Below are 26,492 nucleotides of genomic sequence, written 5' to 3'. Positions count from 1 at the left end.
CAAAATGTGACGTATTTTTTTCACTGTCGCCAGTTGTCGCTGACACAGCATCTCTATAGCTGTCTCTATAAGGTCGAGGTAGAGACGTTAATGAGATATTTATGATTGCAAAATGATTTTCTTTATAATATGTAAATACGATTCAAGTATGTTATTTAGTTGCCTTTTTTATATTTGATATCGATTTTATTCTATTATGTCCATAAATGATCAATAATATTAAATACGCAGATGATATGGTGCTGCTGGCCCCTTCGGTGGCGTGGTGCGAAGGTTGCTGTGCGCCTGTGAGTCCTATGCTGTGTCACATAGGTTAAAATATAACACTAAGAAAAAGAGTACATGGTATTCGCGTTGCGTGAGAAATCTCCCAAACATATACCATCCATTAAACTGTAAAGTTGTACAGTAGTGAGTTGACTAAAGTGACACAGTTTAGGTACCTGGGTCACATAGTAAATACTGACCTTTGGGATGATTGTGACATGCAAACGGAGCGTAGGGTGTTGGTTGTCCGAGGGAACATGCTAGCTTGCAGGTTTGCAAGGTTTGCACAGGTGATAAGTGTCTTTATTTACTACATACTGTCAATCAAAACGATCGACAGTATGATTTAAATAACTGACTGTAGCAGCCTGTGGGTTATGTATAACCAGAAGACTTTCAACGAGCTGTGCGTCCTATATAATGAGATGGTTAGAGTGCTCTTGGGGCTGCCCAGATACTGCAGTGCGTCTGGTATGTTTGCACATACTGACTGTTTTTTATGCACTAATGCGTAAAATCTTGTGTCAGTAAGACGCAAAATGGAGCCCTACAAAGACATTGGGTATCGGTTGTGATAAATCCTCACGCTGAACGTGTTTATTTTATCAATTAAATTTTGTGTATCTGTCATTCTTACTGTCTTATATAATATGTATGATTTATATCATTACTAACCATTGACTTACAAATAAATGGACGACGGGTCTAATACAAAAACCACGAAAAAAATGTCCCAAGTCAACCTATTCGAAATTTAAATTGTTATGTCATCGCAGTATCGCGCTGTCCGTAGAACAAATGAAGACTAAAGCGGAGTGTCGCGCTCTGTATACGATTTTAGCGCCTTACAAGTGCGGACACTTTTTAGCGCGGACCCGACGTCCATATAATTGTAAGTCAATGTTACTAACATACAGTTGTTTATTTGAAGCACCTACTATATGGACTCTTTATGGTATGAATAAATAAGTTTTGAATTTGAATGTAAAATTCTAAAATTACATTATAACATTTTTTATGGATTAAAAGTTACATGTACACTGTTGAATGTGTTAGTTACTTCATAAACATCAAATTACGAAACACTTATCACCTTAACACACCACAGGCAATATTAACATCTAACAACTAAACTACGTGATATATGGAAGGAGGCAGATTTCATATTTCAACATTTAAGCAATCATTAACAAATACATTTTTTTTAAGATTACGGTGGAATTGAGATGAAAATTATCAGATCTCATTCTTTTATTGTCACGTACGTTAATTTATTTAAATCTGATGCTCAATAGTTTTATTTCATTTCAATTTTATCAATTGCATAGTGTTCTTTTAAGATGTGGAGGTTAATATTATTGTGCGGTTTGATAAGCTCTGTGTGTGGTGGTTTAGAAAAAGGTTTTATAAAATGTGAGTATATTTTTTTTTATTTTATTTATTCATTTATTTCAGGTAACTAAGGCCCATATAACAAATACCTTACAGACTAACATACATATTATTATTATTGATACATACCTTACAAACTAACATACATATAAAATAATATAAACTTATTAACTATTTACACGAATTACTATTCGGCGACGTGCGACGCAAACAAGTGTCATGTATCGTTCCTCTGAACATGATATCCTTCGGCCAAAACTCTACCTGCATGAAGGTCGACAGATGGACCGTTGGGACCCTCACCACAAACGAATTAAAGTTAACGTTGTGGCGAGACTCCAAACGTTCGACCCTCAGGGTGAATTGGGCTTTCAACCGGATATACTCCACTATATCCTCAGACTTCGTGGAGTAATGCAGTCGAGACAGGTACAACTGCGTCGTCGGTATGGCCGCACGAAGCAAGAAGTTCTGTCCCGTTGGAGCTGTGCCACATAGATTTCGGCTGGTGGGTTTCTTTCTTCTCTTCTCCACCTTTGTGAAGCCGTCCTCGTCGCACCTGTCGGTCTGCCTCTGAGATTTGGCACCTGCGATTCCAGAAACAGGCATTCGGGGTTTACTACCGCCCTTTGCAGTTTTCCGCAACTCGGGTTTTGAAGTCGCGGTTCCGCTGCTAATAGTCGCGGCAACAGCGGCGTATGCACGCCCGGGCGATGACGTGCATATGATACGTGCTACACATAAAATGCTGAGTGTGTAATTTTAAGGCCCGGCGTCCACTGATAGAACGGCACGGCAGGGGATTGTTTAACTGGCTTCAAAAAAGGAGGAGGTTCTCGTTATCGACTGTATCTTTTTTGTGTATGTATCGCGATTACTCCGATATATGTAGACAGAAAGGCAATAGTCCCATTTGAAGAAAATATTCCACCTCTAACTGTGGCAAATGTGGGAATCAAACCGGTGTATTAGATTTCAGTTAACCAATTTCAATAAAACTTGGCAAATAAATCTCATTCCACAAACTTTGAAGTTGGATTTTTTAAAGTTATCACTATTCGATGACGAATAGTAATGTACCTAAAGTTATGTCATTATAGCGACTCATCCAGTAGAACAAAGATCTATGTGCAAGACTACTTGTTCTCAGGATATAGTACATTTCGTTCGTTCTTCTTCGCTGTGGATGTCAAATCGACCGTTGTTCGATTTTATATTTCCGAAACGAAATAAGGTATATAAATTGTCAAAACACCTTTACATAGGCCTTGGTTTGAATAACAAAATTATTCTCATCGGACTTTGTTCTTCGGATGAGTCGATAGTTGACAATAACAGAGGTCGTAGGCCTCAGAAATGCCTCGGCAGTTTTCGGGATGCTTCGTCAAACGTAAAACGTTTAACATTACGACTTATCTTTTTTATTAATAACACCCTGTGTCGCGGGTGCCATGGACACACACATGGACAACCATAAATTACACCCAAACTCACGAGAGAAATAAATGTGGGCCATACAAATATTTCACCCGGCTCGGGAATCGAACCTGGGACCTATGCGCGGCAGTCCCACTTGGTAACCGTTCGGCCACGGAGGCAGACCAGGGTGCTACTCTCGATCTCCGTCCGACATCCGTCCGAAACAATTACTGTCAAATAAGTAATATTCGACAAAATTAAAAGACAAGTGTCCAGTATGAAGCTTCATTCGCATCACGCGTTCTTTCATTTGGTCAAGTATTGCTTATTTGGCAGTAATTGTTTCGGACGTAAATCGAGAGTAGACCCCCAGGTGCGAGTTAGACGTCGCGACGGTATGCTTCGACAACGGGCATGCCTAAGAATACCGCTATATTTTTGCCGTCATTGTGTGCTTGCATTCAGAGACGCCGAAGTATCCCTTGCTATACCGTCCCACCAATGGGCGCCTGGCCTAAGTGTGTTCTTGAACATTACGCTAAGGCAGGACATCAACCACGGCTGTTATCTCATAGTCCTCTGTAGGACGAACGAGTACAGATAACGGAAATCGTCTTGTCTAAATGGACATATCGGAATAAGTAAAAAAAAAACTACCCAGAAACGTCCTCAACCCGCATTAACTTAAAAGAAACCGACGCTCAGCATGTGATGTGTTCTTACAGTGGGTGGTTTCGTATGTCCAAGAGAAGAAAAGGCACTGGGTCGCTGTCTACGAGATGTTCTGAATAATTACATCCCACACATTGCAACAGGTGAGAAGGTTTTATAATACTAAAAAAATAAGGTATACGTTATGTCCTTTTCCTTAACTCGAAAAGGTCAACAGTAAAAAGGAATTTAGTAGCGGTAGAACTCCTTGTGAAAAAGTTCGTCCAGGGAAGCACTGCTACCTTACCTATTTCTGCCGCCAAACAGTAATGTGAGAAAGAGTTGAAATTACAGGCACATGGGACTTGTTAACTTATGTCTCAAGATGACGGGCACAGTGGCAGATAGACAGTGGCTAAGATCTTTACGATTAAAAGCTCTAAGTGCCACTGCAACTGTTATGGATAGGCGTGATGCACGACTTGTTCGTTGACATAATAATAAAAACAAATTGTTGAAATATCGAAAACGAATATCTATTTGGCATCCAGGAAGTAATGTAAGCATGGCTGCCTTCCGGTTTTGGAGGGTAAGGGTGCTGGTGAAAGTACAAACACATGGGACTTGTCAACTTAATGTCTCATTGTAACGGGCGCAGTGACTGTCCCTCAGGCTGTTGCTATCTTAAAGATCTGAGTGGCACTGTAACAGTCATGGGTAGGCACGTCACTTACAACTAGGAGCTCGACTTTTTCGTCTCACTTGATATCATAAAAAAAACTTAAAGAAGCAGCATATTTAGTTTTGTAAATTGTTTCTTGTTATGCTTAATTTAAAATTACGACCATTCAATTTTTCGCAATGTTCTCCACAGGTTTACCCGAATACGGCATACCACCTTGTGAGCCGCTGCTAATACCTTCTCTGACAGTGAAGCAGTCTGCAGGTCCCATACACGTCACCTCATCCTATCATGACGTCGTCGTTAAGGGACCTGCTAGTATGAGAGTTAAAGACGTCAGGTACGTTATAAACACTAGCAATAAATAAGGTATACATACATCGAACGGTCCTATTTTTTTGCTTTGGGAATGTTACGTTGTCAATAGCAGATAACCGATCAGCGATTAATTGAGAGAACGCCGTCATCCAATTTAGAAGGTTTTAGATTCGATGTGATGAAGTCTACATATCAGAGAAGGTTCAAGAATTTCTTTAATAAAGTGTAAAGTTTACAATCCACATTGAGCTACCGTGGTAGATAGACTACGGACAACTCATTCTTCTCTGAAAAGATCATACCCAGCAGTGTGGCGTACATGTGTCGGTGATCAAGAAGAACTGAAATAAGGAACTCTATTGATATCATTCTCCAATACCTCAGTCTATTATAATCCGCTAAAGGTCTCTCTTTAGGTCTTTCGGGTATCTCCAAAAAAAAAAAAAGATTTTTCATGATCTCCACGATTGAGAGATGGATTAATGATTGCCGTAAAGCAAATGTTGTATTTATGGAGATTTATTAAATGCCACTTGTTTCAACTTTCACGGGAAGATATGGAACACGGCAATTATAGTCCAAAAACACATTTTACAGAGTAAACGCCAAGAAACACCAGGTGGTAGCAAAGCTTTACATCCCTGAGCTTCGAATGAAGGGCAACTATAAGGTCACAGGGCAGCTGCTGATGCTGCCCATTGAAGGTGACGGAAAGTTTTCCGCCAAGTACAGTAAGTTTTATCATTTAAACTCAATTTGTGTAGCACTATAAGGTTTTCTGAGACTGTCTATTATTTATCGACTTCTTAGGTTTTCGCGATTGTTACACATAGGAAATTAAACTATTTTTCCAGATTTAAATCGCGTATATTTGTTTTTTCAAATAACCCGACGTTTCGGGCCCTTTACAGGTCCGATGGTCTTATTTTTAATTTTACAAAGAAAACATTCCAATTTATGCTACATTATTTTATTAATTGGAACGTTTTGTTTGTAAAATTAAAAATAAGGTATTTAATTAATAACTATTCTAACGATAGTGAAAAAATAGGGTGGTTTATTGGTAATAGTTTCATTTCCTATATCTATTATTTGTTATGTGTTCCTGTATTAGGATCTTTTTGAAACCTTTTTTTCTGAAGTGGGTATGTTAATCTTTGAAATGTATTTAAATTCCTGGCACAGAAATCTTTTGCAGAAAGGGCAATTCTTTACTACCTACATGGAACAACGATATTTCTGTAGTAATCACTTTACATTTGACACCCGTGTGTTGTATTTTGCTGTTGATGCTGTGATAGCTGAATACCAGTACTTGCTTTTGAACAGAACCTTCACTGAACTAGGACTTGTTGGCTTGTTACAGCACACACTAGTTATTGCTTTAGCATTGGTTTGGTATAAGCTGTTTGTTACATGTATTAATTTGATTTACTTGTGTGTTTTCACTGACACTTTTAGTTTTTTCTTCTTTTTATTTCATAGGTACGCTTGTGAGAAAACATTAGATGCCTTAATTATATTTTATCTGGGTATCTTTCTATATGACCTTGTGAAGAATACCCATCATTTTCCTTCATGAGATCCCAAATAATTTCGGAGTAATTTCAGGTGACATCAACGCCATAGTGACAATCGTCCTAGGCAGACTACATCGTGAACTGGCTCCGGATGCCCTCGCTTGCGAGGACTTGGACGTGAAGTTCCACGTGGGTCAGGCTTCTATGCAGTTGGAAAACTTATTCGGAGGAAATAACGAACTTGGTAAATGGACTTTAGAGTAATTGATTATTTTACTTTGAAGTCAATGAATTTCGTAGACACGATTTGATACTAACCTCCAGAGTCAGAATTGTAGGTATACAGATTGAAAATACTAAAGACAAAATATCAACCAGAACGTCAATTCCTTTGAATTAAAACCACCAGTCGCAGACTTATTCGTCCCGCTACTTGGAATCATACCTAAAAAAGTCAGATCGAAGAAATGTTTGTTAGTGTTTGATCTTTTGTACAAATATTAAACTTAATTCATTTATTTTCAGGCAACGCAATGAATAGATTCCTAAACGAGAACTGGCAGAAGCTAGCGGAGGAACTTCAGACCCCAATGGAAGAAGCGCTGCGGGATTTCCTCAAACCATTAGGGGACCACGCATTCGCTACTTTGGACGCTGACGACATTTTGATATCTTAATCCCCAATTCAATTCAAATATTTGCAAATTCTATTGATCTTACATAGGTAACACACTTATAGGTGACACTTTACACTGCGTTACTCTCTATTTGGGCCCCACCAAAATTGGAAAAGGAAGAGGTTCGCAATTCTCCTGTATTTTTTTGCGTGTTACGCAATAACTCTGATTTCGGATTTGTGAACCGTTTTTGATGGTTCTTTTTTGGTTCGACAGAGGGTACCTCAGTATTGGTCCCATTTAAATTTGAACAAAATATTGCACCTCTGAGAGTGGCAAACTACTACATGAATCGGATGTCGTGCAGTTTCCGGTAACCGATTTCAATAAAACTTTGCAAATAGATGTAATTTACGATTTGAGGTCGGTTTTTCTAGTACTCTGTACTGAGATTATATTATGAAATCAGTTAACGGCAACTGTGTGAAATCTAAATAAATCGGATTCCTCCCTTAGTGGTGTAATCGCGTAACTCACAAAAAGTACAGTCGAATTGAAAACTTCCTCCCCTTTTTGAAGCCGGTTAAAAAACTGAAATGAACGAACGTGCAATAAAGTAAGAATGAACAGTGTTGCAATATAAATAACGTACGTGACATTTTCTAGACTGGGTTATCACTTTATCGCAAATTATCTAACATAGACGAGCAAGATTAACATTGTCATACTCGTGTGTTATGAATTTAATAATAAAGATCACAGTACATTTGCATGAATGTAAATGGTACACGTGTTATCACGAGATATTTCGCAAGACGGTGGCTTTTGCAATTGCGTACCTTATTACGTTAGTTTCAACTTTTTATATAGTCATAACTTAACGTAATTTTAAGGCCAAAATATGCAAAACCGTTATCTACAAATCGCAGCATAATAAAGTGAGGAATATGAAAAGTAACATTTTTAGATACTGTCAAAAAAGTTTAAAAAAACAATTAATGTGGCACTGGGGCGTTTGGTTAATGCCATAATATATGTCTAAATTGTATTTTATATAAAAAAGGTATATTAATTTTATTTCGTACGTTGTTTTTTTCACTTTTATTACTGTGGTTGCGAAATTTAACTTACACTTTTAACTTAGAACTTTAAAGAAATTTTAAATGACACCATTTCTTTTTGGAAGTAAAATCACGTATATTTGTTTATTTTTTAAATAAGTCTGTTAGCCGTTAACATGTGAAACAAGTTTGAGAAAACAATTAGTTTATTTTCAGTGTGAAGCAATCGAGAAAAACGAAGTAATGTATTTTTCTAAGACTTCCTTAATATTTCTATTTATTTGTCAATTTAATGTAAATAATTTAATTTATTAACTTTTAGTTTTCTTTTTAATATATAAAATGTTATATAATAATCACAATCTTTTATTTACCTTACTGTAAACCAACGGTGCATGGTCCACTTAACACGATTAACGTCGACTTACCTACGAATTTCATTCTCCAACGTAATGGTACCTTCTTTAAATGCACCCATCGCCAAAGTACTCGTAGGTAGCAATGGATAACATGAATTTCAAGGACTTGCCAAAGAAATTTCTTCTCCAACAAAATAGTATTGCAACCTTAATTGTGCCATTCAATTCCTTTTCCTTTAATTTAAGATACTATATTATTAAAACGAATTCATTCTTCGTATCGGCATCATAAAAATATACGATTTTTTTGTTCATATTTGGTACGGTTGGTTCCCGGATGATATGTAACTCAAAGGCTTTGAATTCAATATTACTCACTTTTCAAAATAAAATAATGTACTATCTACAATATTAAAAATACTTTCTGTCCGCGTGGGACATACTCTTTCGCCGCGGCTTGAGCCGATCAGAAACAGCTCTATATTATAAGAGCGAAAACGACATTGAGTGTTTTACGCTCGGACCGCTCCGATGCAAGCGCACAACGTCTTTTTTGCTTTATTACATGGACATGAAACTAAAAACTTCATGTCGATAAGTAAGGTGACTTCCTTGAGCAAGATGTTGAAAAAGCCTTTACCAAAGTTTGCTTGAAAAACATAACGAAACCTGGAATGAACACTGCACCAACTTTATTTTTTGGCCAATTTCTGTAATTTTAATATTGTGCTTCCCGAAATTATGTGAAAAATTTGAAAGAACTAAAAAACAAAATTCGATAACAAAACAAAAAACGAATTTGTGAAAAAAATAAAGAAACAAAAAAGAAAATAAAAACAGAACGGTTCAAAAAATTAAAATGGCGTAGTGTTCGTTGGAGGTATCGATAATAAGTTTTATTATGAGGCCTCTTAAACGCAGCTAGGAATTACAATACAGGGTTCTTTGTAAAATACTAACAACCTCGCAGGACTATATTACTGACATCACAAACAACAACTTTTGTTCCATGACTTTTAATAAAGCGTGAAAACACACAGAGCGAGTGCGGGTCGGACGCGTGTCGGGTCGGGAGCACAGCGGGTCTAATTCCGTGTATTTATACGTACGGGCGCACGCGACCGCACTCCCGACCCGACACGCGCACGACTCACACCCGCTCTATATGTGTTTCATACTTAATTCTTCGGAAAAAAAATTGTACAAAAATATCAATGTTTAAATATATCGCTCTAAACGATGATAGCTCTGTGCAAAACGCGGGAGTCGTCTGACGCTTGCATGTTTGAACTTACTACTTACCTACCAAGGTACAGATCTAAAAAGTGTCAGATTGTACAAAATGTACTTAAAAATTTACTTTTTGAAAAAATTTATAATGTTTTGTCAAAGTGACGCAACAAAGTTGTGACGTGTGATGTTAATAATCTAGTCATGCAAGTTTTTTATAAAAATAATCCTGTATGGAAAAATAATATTTACAAAAAAAAGTCTTCTGAAGGATATTGGTACCAGCTATATATTAAAAATACTACAAATACCTTCACAGATGTACTTACTCATACATTTTCCTTAAATAAATAACTTATCTTAAATAATGTACGATTAAAGTTTCAATTCAATTGTAGTCAGATATCACTGGTGGTCGCAATGATTTTGTACTTCGATTGATTGACAATTTAGACGCTTTACATGAGTTATTGTGAGTTGAAATTACTTCTTCTTCATAAATGCTGTTACAAATTAAAATATTTACTTATTTTAAATCTAAAACTAATGCGTTGGCCAAAATGTTCAGGCGGTTTTTACCATTAGCTAACTTCAAAGAAAAAAGAACTTTTTAGAATATTTTATTGTCTACGATCATTTAAAAATAATGTATGAAAGTACAAAGTACACATATCTTTACAAAGTTGTCAAATCTACTTATTGTAGTAAGGCTCGGATGTGTTACCTCATCCACGGTATTTTCCCGTTATAGACCATTCAGATTTTCACTTATTTCGGTCTATACAAAATTCATTGAATGGACACGATTTTGGCAACGACAATTTTTTATTTTTTTATTTATGCTTTGATACCGCACGTACATTTTGGCCAAGCCAATACTTGTCGTATTTTTAAACACACTAATCGTCCACTACATCGAAATTGTAAACAGAAAATTTACAAACAAAACTTTATTTCAGAACAATGATAAGGAAGACTTTAATTTCACACCTTATAACATATTGGCATATAACTCAAATTATAAAAATAATCAATTTTGTTTATAAATACTAACCACTTATTGGAGATTTGTCTCTACGTAGTGACAATGGAGTGTAATAAACAATCGTAACAACTGTTCTTTATTCAAATAAATACAATTTCAACCACAATGTAACTGAAACCAATTATTTTAATTGGTTGAAATATGATTGAAATTGGTTGAATATTTGGGACAGAACTGTAAAAATTGTGATTTTCAAGATTTACATTAAGTCACTGGAAAACAGAAAGGAACTGTTTTGGAACATATCCTGAATTATTATCTTAGGGCTATCATCACAGAAAACCTAAGCCGTGAGCCAGACATTGATGGGGATCTTGCTAAAGGCGGAATTAAGGAAGGTCTTGAAGAACTTGCTGATGGCGATGGAAGCCGCTGGTTTCATCTCTTCGATGATCTCAGCTGCGTTGTTGTTCAGGAACTGGTTCATTGCCTCTCCTAAAATGATACGCAAATTATTCTTTTGATATCAGTTATATGTATTGCGACGAAATAATCTGAAATAAGGTAATAAATAAATCACTTAATGAGTAAACTCCTACACCAGTAGGTACCGACATATTTTCGTAATAGACCGCAAAAAGTGAATGTAAAGTCGCATATAAGTTATTTAAAATGGTGTTGCATGATTATTTAGTTACTTTAGATGATGTATTAATTCTTATTTAAAAATAATTCTGATTCATGTCTTTGTAAAGGAAATGGAGTAGAAATTGCAATTAGGTGATAAGAAATACATTCATAAGAAATACGTGCTTGTATAACCTGTGTAATGGTATCGTAGGTTTGAACATATCTCTTTGTCAAGACGTATTTTTTTCATGGTGTGAAATGACGGGATGAACAAGTCGTACGCTTGGCGGCAAGCTGCATGCCTGTTCATAAAGTGCCAATCAAAGCCATCGCAAAGAATTGAGAGACACTGCCACTGCGACCGTCATCCTGAGATATAAGTTGACAGTCCCATATGCCAATAATTTCACAAGGAACTCTTCTGCTACGTAACATAACTTAAGTTGTAGTATGTCACTCGAACCTTTAAATTCCAAGATCTGATGAGCACTGATGCGCGACATCAGCACCCTTGCGGTTCAAAACCAGAACGGACCAATGTTCACATTACTGCTTGCTTACAGCCGCGGCTGAAATAAGCTTGGCGGCAGGAGTTCCCTTTGTCAGGGAGCCTCTCTTCTCCCAATGGATTTTATTAGTAAGCATTGAAACATAGATGCTATCTTCATAAAAGACACGCAGACTAAAGGGCTGGATTAGAAAACTAAAAACCAGTATCAAAGCGCAATATCGCCTGTGGTTTTAGCTGATTGGATCCTTTTGCATACTCCACAGCCGCACACATGACAATAATTCAAATTATGTTGACTATTTCAAATTTGATACTTGCGGTGTTGTTTTTCTTTTGTTTTTTATTTCACTTATTATTATTTCAATTGTTTCATTCAAAGAGCCTTATCATGTTGGTCAAACAAACGCATACGTAAGATTTAGATTAATGTTAGATATGTGTAACTCACCAATAACACTGCCGTGATTGACAGTATCCCGAACTTTGAACCTTGAGGTCTTGAGCTTAAAGTCGGCCAACAGCCTGTCCACAGACATGTACCTCACACCATCACGCTCGAACTCCTTTCCGTATATTTTCGCGATTGCCACCACATCCCCTGAAATTGGTTTTAGAACTATTTTAGAGAGTGTTGCGAAATGTTGTCCGTGCTACTTTGAAGGTCTGCTTTTCACTAATAGCATAAAATTCTTCTATTTAACGAACCAATAGCTATTCCATGTTATTCCATCATAATATTCATCTACTATTCTATCTAAACATTAGGGATTACGTAATTTTTTTAATTAGTCATGATTTTTTTCCAAAGAAGAAGTGAAACTACTTTTTAGGATCAAAATCACGTATATTTGTTTTTCAAACGTATCACCTTTTCGGGCTCTTCACATGTGCCCGGTTATTTTGGGAAAGATTTATATGAACTCGAAGATATATCCTATAAAAAAGTTTCTACTCATTTTCCTTTCGAGCAAAATGGGGTACACGAAAAGAGTCTCTTCGTAAGACGCTCTATTTATATTCTCTGTAAGTCTGGCGTATACTGGGCGACAATCAACGAGAACTTGGCTTATCCTTCCACCACATTGGCAAACATGTTCCATGGTTCTGTCCAGTCTATGCTACCGAAACGATAAGAACAAGTAGATTTAATATCAGATAAAATATTATTGAATAGAATGTACAACAAACTTCTTACCGAAAACGGCCCAGAAATCACCCCGTGAGCGTACAGGGAACAGCAGCACTTGTCCAGACACCTCATAGAGGCCACTTAATTCGATGCGCGGAAGCGAAAACGCAATGTCCATGCGCAGTTTTTGCAAGTCAGACCTGCAACCACATTAGAAGATCGTCAGTATCATTCATAAAATGCTTAGTGTGTACGACAAAATCTTATACATAATGAATGACATAAAATATTCTTATTTATTTTATTGAATACCATGATGTTTCACTACTATGATTATTTATGAAAATATTCCACTAGTTTGTTATTATTATTGTAGTTCAGTGCCTGTAATTTCACCAGCGCCCTTACCCTTCAAAACCGGAACACTGTAATGCTGACATTACTGCTTCTCCGCAGAAATAGGTAAGGTGGCCAGTACTTCCCTGGATGAACTCTTTTGTAAGGCGCTCGACTATACATCAAAAGATGTTTGTAACATTTACTGACTAGCATCGTAGCTTAGTTGGTTAAGAGGTTGGCCCCGGCATGGTAACAGACCTGACCTGCCCGATTCGAAACCAGACAGAACGAAGGAATTTTTCTCGGTGAGAAGGTCTCCTTCGAAATCTTTGTATCAATAAAAATAAAATTGATTTTTTTTCCGCATTTTTTTCATTTCTGACAGTTTTATTCTATATGTGCATTCTTTACTAGATAAATTATCTATCCTTCATCCATCTTTAGCTTCGAAATCGTAAAAACAACAAAATCCGCTTACATTTGGGAATTAAAACCAAATAAGTCAGTCATTGTCGTAAACCATTATTATTGTATTTTTGCATTTACCCCGAATTTGTGAAATTTCGTTAGTGTTTCATCAGATCAACATCATGCCACGAGTCTGTATTGCACATTTTTGAGATCATTACGTTACATAAAATCAGACGGGTGAATCACAGCTACGAAAAGAGATAGACTGTTCCGTATGTTTTAATTTACCGTGTTCTGAAAACTAGGCTTTAGTTACCATTTTTCACTGTCAAACAGATATATCTCGCTCATAACCGGCTAGTGTTTTCTGTCTAATTTTCTTTTCAATTTTTATTATTTTACTATTCGATCACATCGTGAAATATTGTATAATATTCAAATATAGTGTCTTGAAATATTATTTAATATCGAGTTCTTAAGTTTTCGCGATTGTTACAGATAGGAAATGAAACTATTTTGTCGGATTTAAATCGCGTATATTTATTTTTTCAAACAAACCAATGTTTCGGGCCCTTTACAGGTCATATTACCCGTGAACCGTGAAATCAACCGTGTCCAACGGACCTGTAAAGGTCCCGAAACCTTACGTTATTTCCTTAATTGATATCTTTTGTGCCAAAAACATAATCAAAGTTGATAGTAAGCTTAAAATTGTGACGATGCGACCTCTTTCCTCGGCCTTTTCATCACCCTTTTCTCTGGTTTCTAGCCACTTACTTTTGACATTTTGAATCGTTCTGCAATTCTTTTCTCCCATCTATCTTACTTTACTTCGTTACGTTGTCACTCCCATCAAAATTCTCCAACCGAGTGGACGTGCTTTTTTTAATATATAATAGACACACGCTTGACCACAATCTCACCTGATGTTAAGCGACGATGGGACGCGTTAAAAAATGCCTATTCACAGATTCAGAAATACAGTAGAGCATTCCATTCCTTTGCCGTACGCATTAGTTATCTCTCATCACGTATCACTCCATACTAAATTTTCAAATAGCGAATTCGTGCTTCCTCTAGTAAATTTATATTTTATTAACTGTCAAAATTTTCTTATGTGCGTTTTGTAAGGATGTAACGTCTTTGTGCACAGACATCACACACAATTTTGTGGAAAAGTTGAAAATGTCAAAGCTACCGTAAACAGTTCCTAATACGTCAAGAAATTTTATGATAAACCTTTACAAGGACATTATCAGGACTCTCAAGGCCACATTGGACCGAGAAAGAACCTACAGGACATGCTTCGGTTGTACCAGTAGGATAAACTAGCGCCCAACGTAAAGTCGTCTAGGAAACACTAGGTGTCATTTGACATCGTTTGCAATCAGTCATTTAGCGTGTAGCAATGCTCGTCAACTATAATTTTGAACGTCATTACGTAATTGACAAGCCACAGATTTATCATAAGCATCTGTGTCATAACCCTAAACAGTAATTATGAGAAAAAACTGCAATCTGTCTCAGAAATCATTAGAAAAACGCGGTAATCAATTATGGTTTGATCTTTATGGTCTCAATTAAATTCTGTGTAAATGATTATGCACTGTTTACATAACATTAGATAACGGAGTTATATTAGATAAAGAACCACTCCTAAGTCAACTCCTATAGTTCAGAAGATAGTTTCGTAAAGTTTCACTACTGCCCAGTGAGCGCTGAAAAGTCCGGGGGCAATTGGGGCGCGTTAGTGCTGTCCAAAAAGTGCTACAGCAGTGGTTTATTGTGTTAAGTTAATATAAAAAATACGTATTTTCAATAAATTTAATCTATGGTTTAGAGTCTTAAAAATGGTGTTCGACTTAGGAAAGATACCTTTAAGTAACAGTAGAGCTCCTTGTTAAAGAGTTCAATCAGGGAAGTACTACCTTACCTATGCTGCCAATGAGTAATGTCAACATCAGCAACAAGGGTGCTGGTAAAATGTCTCAGGGTGACGGGCGCAGTGGCAGTGGCCCTTAGATCTTTGCGATTCAAAGCTCTGAGTGGCACCGCAACTGCTATGGACAGGCGTGTCGCTTAACACCAGGCGCTCGATTTGTTCGTCCCGTCAGTAGGTATCATAAAAAGATAGATTTACGTACATTCTGCATAAATGACATGCAGGCTGATAGTAATGCCATCAGTCGCGAGAAAACACTTCACAGGTCATCTGATTACAGAGCAGCACGTACACCATTTTACATGTCATATCCGACAGATATGACCTGCCTATAAACATGTCTTTCATTCGGGTCCGCATCAAGTAGTCTCGTATTTTCCTGTATTGGATTGAAACCCATTTTATGTCACTATCATAATTATTATCACTAACCTTGACATTAAGTCATAGTATGTAAATGTACTTATTACCATGGTAAGTATGATGAACGACACGCCTGTCCATATTAGTTCCAGTGCCACTCAGAGCTTTAAATCACAATGATCTTAGGGGCATTTCCACTGCGCCCGACACCCTGAGACATAAGTTGACAAGTCTCATGTTTCTGTAATTTCATCAGCACCCTTACCCGTCGAAACCCGTTTATTGTTATAACCGAATGTATTAAGCGTTGGTGAAATTTAAATAAATAAATAATTGAAACCGAAACGCAGTAATGCTCAAAAAACTGCATGGCGAAAGAAATAAGGAAGTTGGCAGTACTTCTCTAGACGAACCCTTTCACAAGAAGATCATATGCTACTAAAACTGTTACTTGAATAAACGATTACATTATTATTGTTAAATGTAGATTACACAAATTATTCGCATAACTGCAGTTAATGTTTACTTAAGAAATGTTACGAAGCGTATCCTGCGGATGTCAATATTACTTAACAAAGAACATTTTCAAATAAAGCCTTTTCCATTGTCACTGTTGCTTATTTCTGTATACACGTTGAAGAAATTATAAATACAATTGACACCAAGTAAGATTTGAATATTTTTATAGCCATAAACGACAGATTCCCTTATTGGTAGTTCTAACTAACTTGGCCCTGTTTTTACATGCACATTTTTGGAGTTTCCGAAGATGACAAGAGATTTCGTATTAGCCTTTTGTTCGGTAGTCAAAATAAATGTCACAATCTATCCAGTGTTGTGCTTACCAAGTTTAGCAAGCTGCACTATCAAGTACTTGCGAAGTTGTGTAACTCTTATTACACCACAGCTGCCAATATTCGTCGCATTTCGGGCATCGCGTGACGAAGATGAACTTGACACCGTTTCCTATAACGTCCATCGTTACAGCTTTCTTTTGTCGTTTTGTCATGGCTTGTATGAAGCATTAATTATATAGATGGACAAGGGTACCTTCAAATGTATTTCCAAAGTGAACTCTTAGTGACGCACCGTGAGTTCCATTTGCCTTAAGGGAGTGTCTCAAGGTAAACCCTCAGGTCCATTTTCTCTTTCGTTATAATTTTAACGCGATTAACTTGTAACTAGCATGTTTATCTTAATATTACATGATAGCTAGTCCCGTCAAACCTATAATAGCACCAATAATATTCCTCGTGTTAAACCTGCGTTTTCAGTTTATGATAATAAACATCCTGCCCTTTTTTTTAGTAATATTTGTACAGTAACGTACAAATATTCTTTGTAAATCTGTCATTTTATTTGTATGTCTCTTCCTGTTAACCTTAAATATTGTATTACCACAGCATAAACTTATGCCTATTTAAATCAGTCTGGAAAAAACTGTCTAAAAGGGGGCATTCCTTATCCTGCATTGCAGTCCGCCTTGCCGTCCGCCGCGTAATGCAGGACTGAAAATGTAGTTGCAACGTGCATCCGGTAATCCTACAATGCGTCCTGCGAGATTCCAAACGTGGGCCATACGCAGGATAGTGTGTCAGCAGTCTCCTGCCTGCGCAGCGGACTGCCATGCAGGTAGTGAATGGGCCGTTTTAGGAAGTTCACCTTGAATCAAAATTCTATTCGTAGCTCCGGAAGTTTTACAGTTATATTCATTACTCTTAAAAAATTAACACATACCTTATTCATGACCTTTAGTTCTATATGTTAATATGTGAAAAATTAATATTGCAAATTATTGTTTATGCCGCAGGATTGCGTCTCGAGTAATATCTTTAAGTCCATTAAAATTTCCATTGCCATGTTTCAAATCGATATTGTCTTTATTTCTTTTTAAATGCATGTGACTTAATATATACTTAATATCTTCGTTGTAGTATGCCGAGTTAAGAAACTCATTGTCAACAAGTTGCTCGTCGAGGCAAACCTCGAACATTGTCGACTATTAGTTTGCCTTTCGGTATTTTAAATACATTTTTAATTACATACATTATTTAATCCTCTTCCTTTATTCCGTCACCCATCAATCAGACGTGGCAAAAGATTTCAACCTTATATTTGAATGGTTCATCACTACGCAAGGAGTCATTTGCCTATGGCTAGGGAGTAAAACGCTTTGCCGTGGTCTATATTTTCAGACCGATCCAAACTATAGATCAGTTATCTTCTATTTTCAAATATATTCAACATTAGCCTATTCACTAAAAAGAATCGATTTTAACGCACCGAACTTTATTAACAGTATAATTGCTGGGTCCAAGAACAGTGATGTTAGTGAAGGCAGCTGTAACCCTCACTGGTCCAGCATTATTCTCCATCAAAAGTTTGTCCACGTAAAGGGGCTCCACTGGAGGAATGTCAAGGTCGGGCAAACCTCTGGCTAGATAAGGTCGCAGGTGGTTGAAGGAACTCTTGATGCAGTTGTCCAGATCTGGATCGGAGCGGCTGCATGGTATGATGTACTCCGCTGGAATGGATAAATGTTTTGATTTAAATGGTGTTTACTCTTTAAAATTTTGGAAGAAATGAAAATAGAAAAGTGTCGTCCGAACTTTATTTCGTGCCTTTAACATTAAGAGTTAATTTGTACTATTTTTCTGTTACGTATTATTGCTGACTACTTGTTTTTTTTTTAATAATTATGTTTTGGTTGTAATTGAGTTCATTACAGTTTCTAACGAAGACGTGCATTAAAACCTAGGATGTCTTCTAGAACACAAGCAATTTATGTTCAACAGTTTTTCGATTTTTTTTCTGTGTTCCATACATATATATATATTGATGAACACCTGATACAATATTATGAAAACAAAAAAAAACAAGAAATTGTTTGAAAGTGATGAGTTTACGTGATTTTTTTATTACCGACGTTTCGTATTTCAGATATTTAGTATACATCTATACTAACAAATATGTTAGTAACAGTAATCTTGTCAGCTAAGTTAGTAAAAATGAACGTGACAATTACAATAAATTAATAAAATAAATCAAATTACGTTATATTAAACCAAATTAAATATTTACAAAACATTAATTTCAAATCAAAATTTAATTATATATTGTCAACGTGTATCACAGTGAACCAGCGGAGTAAATTTTTCATGCTATAATATCGTCCTCTGGATACCATAGGTGCAATCCAGCAGTCGCAACATCAGTGACGCACTTTTTTTGCGCATGATTTTGTAAAAATCATACACGCAAGCATCCTCAAATATGCCAGAGGCGCTGCAAAATCGAAGGTAGCCTCAACAGACTCTCAAAGTTGAATCGATAGTTTCTTACTAGCACAGTTGTCTAACATTGTCACTTGATGAATTGTCCAACCTAAAATTGTACAGAACAATGAACACTCAAAGATAACAAAGTTCAAGGATAATTTTGCACAACATGACATTCTGCATTTGCTTAACCCGACATCGGTAGCACAACTTATTAGTTACCACTTACACAACTTAAATATCGGCAAACAATACAAAGGCGAGGTGCGCCGGCGACGACACCTAGACTTATGTAACTTTGTACTCTCAAGTACTGGGCCACCGGTTGTGAGCACAATGTTCTCAAATAATGTTTGCAGGTGGACAAAGTCTGCGTAAGTTGGGATAAATTATATTGAACAAAAGATAAGGGTGAATATGCGAAGTCGTATAGAAAAATCAGATGAAACGTGTTTACGTGAAACGTTTACGTTGAACGATCTATTTCGTTACGGTTACGATTACGGTACGCAGTAGCATGCTGAGATATTGAGTAACATGTATTTCTATTTGATTTTAAAGATGGTTCACGGCAAAACACGCTGTTAACAATTGTTCAATCTGTATGATAGTAACTGCCTCCGTGGCCGAACGGTTACCATGCCGGACTGCCACGCAGAGGTCTCAGGTTCGATTCCTGGACCGGGAGAAATATTTGTATGGCCTACATTTATTTCTCTCGTGAGTTTGGATGTAACTTTGTGGTTGTCTATGTGTATGTCCATGGCAACTTATTCTTGACGTCCACATCTGCCAGATGCGTCTAGAAATGTGCTGGAGACCTAGCGATCGTACAAGAAATGAAGTCTATTATTGATAAAAGATGTTACTGCTTTTTTCTTAGATTTATGTTCAGTTTCTTTGATATATAGGCAGACATTTTAATATCCAGCTTTAAAATATTATACATTATTAAGTTTATTTTTTTGATTATATTAGAAAACATCACGTACGTTGCTGTGATCCCAAAGTAAGTAACTAAAGCACTTGTGTTGTGGAAATCGGAAACAGCGACGGTACCACAAACACTCACACCCGAGACAATATAGAAAATTCGTTTTCTACATTGACTCGGGCGGAGATCGAACCTGGAACCTCAGCGATGGCGACATCGTCAAAACCGGTGTGCAAGCCACTCGACTTCGGGGGTTGTCAAATAGCTGATAAATGCTCATGTAATGTAACGACAATATTGTTGACTGCACAATTGGTATTGTAAAAAAGTGGTCATATGAAACGTGGACAGTTAGTTGCAAGGAGACAATGTATTGCGAAGTTGATAACCGAATGACTCAGATGCGTTTGCGACAACATCAACGGTTTGTTTGAAGTCTTGTAAATGCTTTACTGTCCTTTACTTTGGAAAAAAAATCAGTAAAATCTTATTTATATTTCCTTACTCGTCACTCCACTAATTGAATTTGGTAACTACGTCTAAGTGTATTTGCATATGGACATTGCCAAGTTGTTTTACTACTATATTTTTGTACTCACAAATTTATTGATATAACAGCAAGTTGTTAAACATGGGCAGATAATTAATTATGTTCATATTCAGTGAAGGGTTCGGCTGGTGTTCCACAGGGTAAAGTATTAGGGCCCCTGCGTATTGCAATATTAAACTTAAGCTCTATATGCCTTGTGTGCCACAATCATTGACGATAAGTTGTTAAGACCTTTCATCTAGATCATTATGAACACTGGGCGTATAAATTAGCGCATCTACTTTGAAGACGTATTCGATCAGAGTTGTAAACATTAATATGAGCAGCTCCTATAAAGTTAGATTAGTTAGGAAAGTTAGGTCTTTATTGAAAGAGTTGGGCCGCCGACTCAGAAACAGGGGTTGCGATCACTGCTGTGGGTCATGGTTGGTTTAGCAAGTGTCCATTGTCGTTCAGCGAGGTAATCCTGCTAGTGTAATATGAACTTATGAGCCGAGTACGATATAGGGCGGGAAATTTTTTTTTAGGTTAGGAACTGTCGAAAACACCTCTTGAAAATCCCAGTTTTTCGTATTTTAGTACCTATAGCGAAGTCCAGTGTGATCTTTATTAACTTATGAAATGAATAAATGATTTTATCGATCATTATAGACTAACCACTGTACTGATTCAGAATTGGTGAAGGCGAAGCTGCAGAGCCTTGAACACCGCCGTAAAGTTCCTGCTTATCGGTATTTTACCGGATATATCACGGAGAGTGTGCGATGGAATTACACGACTTAATTCCGCCTTCTCCTTTCCATCATCAAGGGACCAGACGCAGGCTTGAGTACCACCCCTATGTTGTGGATATTCCAAATATTCGCACGAAGCGTTACGCTTTCACATTTATATGGCGAACGAACGTTCCCTAAAGGTTATAAATTGGACCTTTTCAAGGCGTAAGTCACTAGTGACTCGTAATGCCTAGGCATTATTTAGGTGTGCATGCTCGATCGTCGACCTCACCGTCACTTTCCATCAGGTGAGATGGAGGTCAAATGCGCACTTACATTTCATAAAAAAACTAACTTTCAATCATTTTAATAACTCCCATAATTAAATTTTTAACAAGAAGGCTAAGAAGATAATGATTTTTTTTCTTTGACAATTTTCACAAAAAATCAAAGAAAATGATCAAGCTTCAAGTTTCGAGACACATAGAAAATGAAACTAATTTTCCGGCTCTAATTCGTGTATATTTGTTTTTCAAACACATCAACGTTTCGGACCCTTTACCGGTGGCATACCATAACCTTTCAAAAAACAATCTTATTTCAATGTAAGCTCATAATAAGCTTATTATAATATTATTCGTATTCGTACCATGACAAACTTATCAACGAATAACGTATTATAGCTAAAGTGACTGAAAGAACGAACTATTTTCCAATATTGTCTATTCCTTACTAAAAATAGGAAAGAAATAACGCTATATGAACTGTATAATGCCATCTCTTTCTTTTTGATGTTCCGGATCGTCCAATTGTAGTATAATGTTAAAGTACTTAATATTATTTATATGCAGAGAATTTTAACTGCGAAGAAAAGAAAATTGTGCAATAATGAAATATATCAAAATTACATTGTTTTCAATTATTTTTCCGCATTTTCACGAAGAAAAATAATTAAAACAAGCCGAGTCTTGATTGTCACGTTGTGAATTCAGAATTGTAGTCTAGTGTCAACTGTTAGTGTCGCCAAGGAACACATAGATGGCACTGCCATAATTTTACGAAATAAACGCCGCGTATTTTTATTTAACGACAAATTATTTCCTATGTACTATTGAAGAAAAAAATAAACGAAATAATGAAGAGATATATGTAAATAAATATGTAAATAAATACTTAACTTTTAATCATTACAAATCAACATTTAGACAATAAATTCGAAAACAATGTTGTTTCCATTGCATCCGTGTAATTATTTTAAGATTGTTAAATTTTACATAAGAACAATATTACTTTAATATTAAAGTCGCGTCATAGTACGAACTGAGTGAATAAATAGTCCCAAAGCTGCCAATAAAACATCATAGTTCTAACATTATAATAAGCTTACTTTAAGCGTGTCATGGTACGTAAAGTCAACGTAAGGTTAAAGTAATATTGTTTTAAGAGGTTGTGGTAGGCCCCAGGTCCCATGATCACGGCTGAATGCCAGCTGAATCGTTTGGTCCTTTGAAAAACAAATATACTTCCGCGATTTATCTGAAAACACAGAATAATAAAAATACAGTAGAAGTGGTTAGTTAGCGTCAGCAATTGACCGCTAGATGGCAGCACATTGATTGAAATTTCACTATAATATCAAAACGTCGTAATTTGCAAATAGGTATTGATGATGCTCAACGATATGCTAACAGGGTAAAGTTTAAATTGTATTAACAATCCAGAATTTGTTGTTTCTTTTTAAATTTAAAACTATGACCAATGAATATCAACATTTTGTGTTGTTTCAAATTAAGAATGTTTTGGCGACATCGATTCTGATAGTAATCGAGGCCTAAGGCATTTCTATTGTTCTTTTTTCTTCCGTGTCTGAAAACAAGTCTAAAAATTATTTAAAAAAAACAAGAATCCGACTGCAAAAATATTTAACTGGAAAGATAAAAATAAATTAAACCCCTTCACTATTTTGATTATTTTTTATAGCCTATAACACTCCCACAATCAAGACGAATCTAACGACACCTCATATGTCAAAATCTATAAAGCCTTTTAGGCTGTATTTAAACGGACATACGCACTCTTGAACAACGTAAACCTCGCGCAGTCGGGTAAAAAAACTTTACCTTAATTACCAGTTCTACAACTTGATTTGCATAACACGAAGAAATCTTAGTGGTCATGTAGAAACAAATTAAAACAATTATCTTTGGAATTTCGAATACAATTTTTTATTACATTCAACCGGTTAAGTCTATCGATGACGCAATTTGAATAAAATAAAATGTATACTTGCTTCGTTAATCACATGACCGAGGGAATAATTAAATTATTATTACAACATATCTTGTAAGTTAAAAATTAATACAGGTTGAGGTAAACCAGAACAGGACTTCTTCATAACCTTTAGGATCGAGATAGTCTGGTCTCAAGTTTATGTTTCTTACGAACAACCAGGAACAGAACTCCTTGTGAAAGTGTTCGTCCAGGGAAGTACTGCCACCTGTACTGCCATCTGGTTTCGAAGAGTAAGTGAAAGAGTGCTGGTGAAATTACATAAAAATAACATAAAAAGCAGGAGTTTGCGATTTACATAAATACAGGCTATTATTTTTTTACAAAATACATAAATTAACTTTTGTATGACCTCGCCAACTCAGCGCTTAGCGCTGTGGGCTCTCTTAGTTGGAGGTCTGGGTGTTCTGGGTAAAGCCTTGGAGTCAATTTTGTTGCTCATACTCTCATGGTACAGGAAATTGCCAAGTCTGAAATCGGTGTGATTGTCTTGCATTTTAAATTATTATTTTGGAAGAGGCCTATATCCCTCTGTGGACATCGTTCGGCTGAAATTACGTTGATGATTATTATTCATTTAATAGCACCATAGGTAATATCGTGTCTATGACTCGTGTGAACGAAATTCTGTTTTATAACCTAGTTTGAGGCGCATGTGATGTGACATTGTATTACATACACTGTGACCCCAATAGGTTTTAAATATTTGTGTGAATAAATTCCAATCAAATCAATTCATCTTATAAAGTTGAACTTGAACTAGGATATAAGGCTGATTGAGCGCTTGCACAAGGTCAGCTCTTATACAACTCTTATGCAACCGACACGGAAACCTAGTTTGGAGATCGCGTGTCGAGGAATTTGCCATGGTAATGTCTGTTTACATTAGTAGATCGTAATCGAAAAATGACGCAGCAGAATTTGAGAGAAATGACGTACTTTTTTAACCGACTTCAAAAAAAGGAGGAGGTCTTCAATGTTTTTTATGTATGTTACGCGATAATTCCGATATTTGTGAACCGATTTTCATGATTCTTTTTTTGTTGGAAAGAGAGTACCTCCATAGTGGTCCCATTTAATTTTGAAGAAAATCGTCCACGTCTAAGGGTGATCACGCACGAAGATTCATTTTTATAAACAGCGCCAAAATTTTATTATAAGGTACAATTATTTTAATGGTTGATTTTGCTATTCTCCAATTCAAGGCGTTTTTCTCTCTCACTATACTTTGAGTAGTGAGAACCGATTTTTATTATCTCTAGTGTCCAGTCCCGTATAATCGCGAACTAGGGTATAAATCCGGGTTTGCGCACTTTCCGGTAACCGATTTCGTATCACGTACTTTTGAGGTCGGTTTTTTAGTACTCTGTACTGAGATTGTTAAAATTAAAATTTAAGCTCGTAGTATCTGAACCTGGGGTCGGTTAAAAGTCGCAACGCAACCCAAACGAAACCAAAAGCGAGTATCGTGTGATCCTGGGACTGGTCCATCATCACCATCAAACCGCGCACATACATCCCACTGATGGGCACAAGTCTCCTATCAAGTTTAGGAACCAAATGAAGTAAGACCGCAACCCGTTTTCCGAGATGTGTAAACCTTTTTCGACGTGTAGGTTTGATCACAATGTTTTCCTTCACCGAATGAAAAAAATGGTAAACAAATAAAATTTTGCACATAAAGTCCGAGAAACTCGGAACCCGGATTCGAACCCACTGTCTCTGTTTGAGAGGCGCTAGTTGAAACCATTACGCTACCACGACTTTTGGCATTTTTGGCATCAGGCTAGCATGGGAGATGTAACGTATAATTTTTAACCTAACGCTCATTTAACATAATTAGGTAATTATTAATACAAAGATCGAACACTCAGAAAGAAATCCTTCGATCCGGCCGGATTCGAAGCGACGTCTTCTAGCATACCGTGCCAAACGCTATATCAACTAAGCCACGGAACGAACCAGCGGACCTTACGAATTTTTCTATGTGCTTGTTGTCGTGTCATTGTATTTAGTTTTTCAACGACTTTTTAATCGTTGCGCCATCTATGACAAATCTGTGAAAGTTTTATCACCCAGTTAGATACCTTTACAGCTACCAGCCCTGGCAAGAGATGTCGCTATTCACTGTACTCTACACTTTTATTGAATCGATATTCAATTGTTTTTTGTGAAATTACTCCACTAGTTTGTTATAATTATTAATACAAAGATTGAACACTCAGAAAAATTTCTTTCGATCCTGTCGGATTCGAACCGACGTCTTCTAGCATACCGTGGCAGACGCTATACGAACTAAGCCAGGGAACGAACCAGCGGACCTCACGAATTTTTCTATGTGCTTGTTGTCGTCTCTTTGTATTGGGTTTTTCAACCATCTAATTATTTTAATCATTTTTTAATTAGGTAATATAAACTTTTTTTATGTAACAATTCAGTAATATAAGGAAATTTTAGTATAAACATACATTCTAGCCTATTCTCTGGACCAAAGATAGGATCTACTATGGACCAAGCAGAAGATGCCTATTCAGTCGCACTTCAAAGATACTCAAGTTGAATGTGCTCGGCAATACAGTCGCAGGCATTCAATTTCTGGGCTGTGCGCATAATAAATGATGACGAAAAGTGCTTGGTACGCCTGAAGGAAATGTCGACCAAGTAAGGATGATAATTGGACATTAGATACAACACGACAACTTCTTTAAGACCATTTTAGGAAAAATCGAATTGAAGAGGGAAGATGTCGAAAGGAAAAAGCCGATGTCAAGGAGCTGGCTTATAGGAGAGATGATGGAAGACGTTCCAACGACAAATATATAACTCTTAAGTTTGATAATGATGAAGGTGTAAAATAGGTATAAATAGGTAAGACATGAGAGTACATTCAGTAGATGGC

General features: G+C 36.5%; 2 protein-coding genes across 2 annotated transcripts in view; one reads left to right on the top strand and one right to left on the bottom strand.

Moving 5' to 3' along the window:
* Positions 1-644: 644 nt before the first annotated feature.
* LOC113232744 (protein takeout-like) lies at positions 645-6,999 on the top strand. The gene is made up of 6 exons (XM_026467522.1): positions 645-738; positions 3,804-3,893; positions 4,604-4,751; positions 5,327-5,460; positions 6,341-6,493; positions 6,775-6,999. Exons 1-6 carry the CDS (start codon positions 645-647, stop codon positions 6,924-6,926), a joined length of 771 nt encoding a protein of 256 aa, XP_026323307.1. The 3' UTR covers positions 6,927-6,999.
* Positions 7,000-10,498: 3,499 nt separating this feature from the next.
* Positions 10,499-26,492, bottom strand: part of LOC113232926 (protein takeout-like) — a 32,743-nt gene continuing 16,749 nt past the window's right edge. Inside the window, exons 2-5 of the mRNA XM_026467831.1 lie at positions 18,110-18,350; positions 12,838-12,971; positions 12,091-12,240; positions 10,499-10,996 (exon numbers count right to left, since the gene is read on the bottom strand). Coding sequence (XP_026323616.1) covers positions 10,845-10,996; positions 12,091-12,240; positions 12,838-12,971; positions 18,110-18,350 — 677 coding nt within the window. The 3' untranslated portion in view covers positions 10,499-10,844. The remainder of the gene's footprint in view (positions 10,997-12,090; positions 12,241-12,837; positions 12,972-18,109; positions 18,351-26,492) is intronic.

This window comes from Hyposmocoma kahamanoa, unplaced genomic scaffold (genome assembly GCF_003589595.1).
Source record: "Hyposmocoma kahamanoa isolate Upper Pololo Valley unplaced genomic scaffold, ASM358959v1 78, whole genome shotgun sequence".
Taxonomy (NCBI): Eukaryota; Metazoa; Arthropoda; class Insecta; order Lepidoptera; family Cosmopterigidae; genus Hyposmocoma; species Hyposmocoma kahamanoa.
This window is presented reverse-complemented; position numbering and strand designations above follow the sequence as displayed.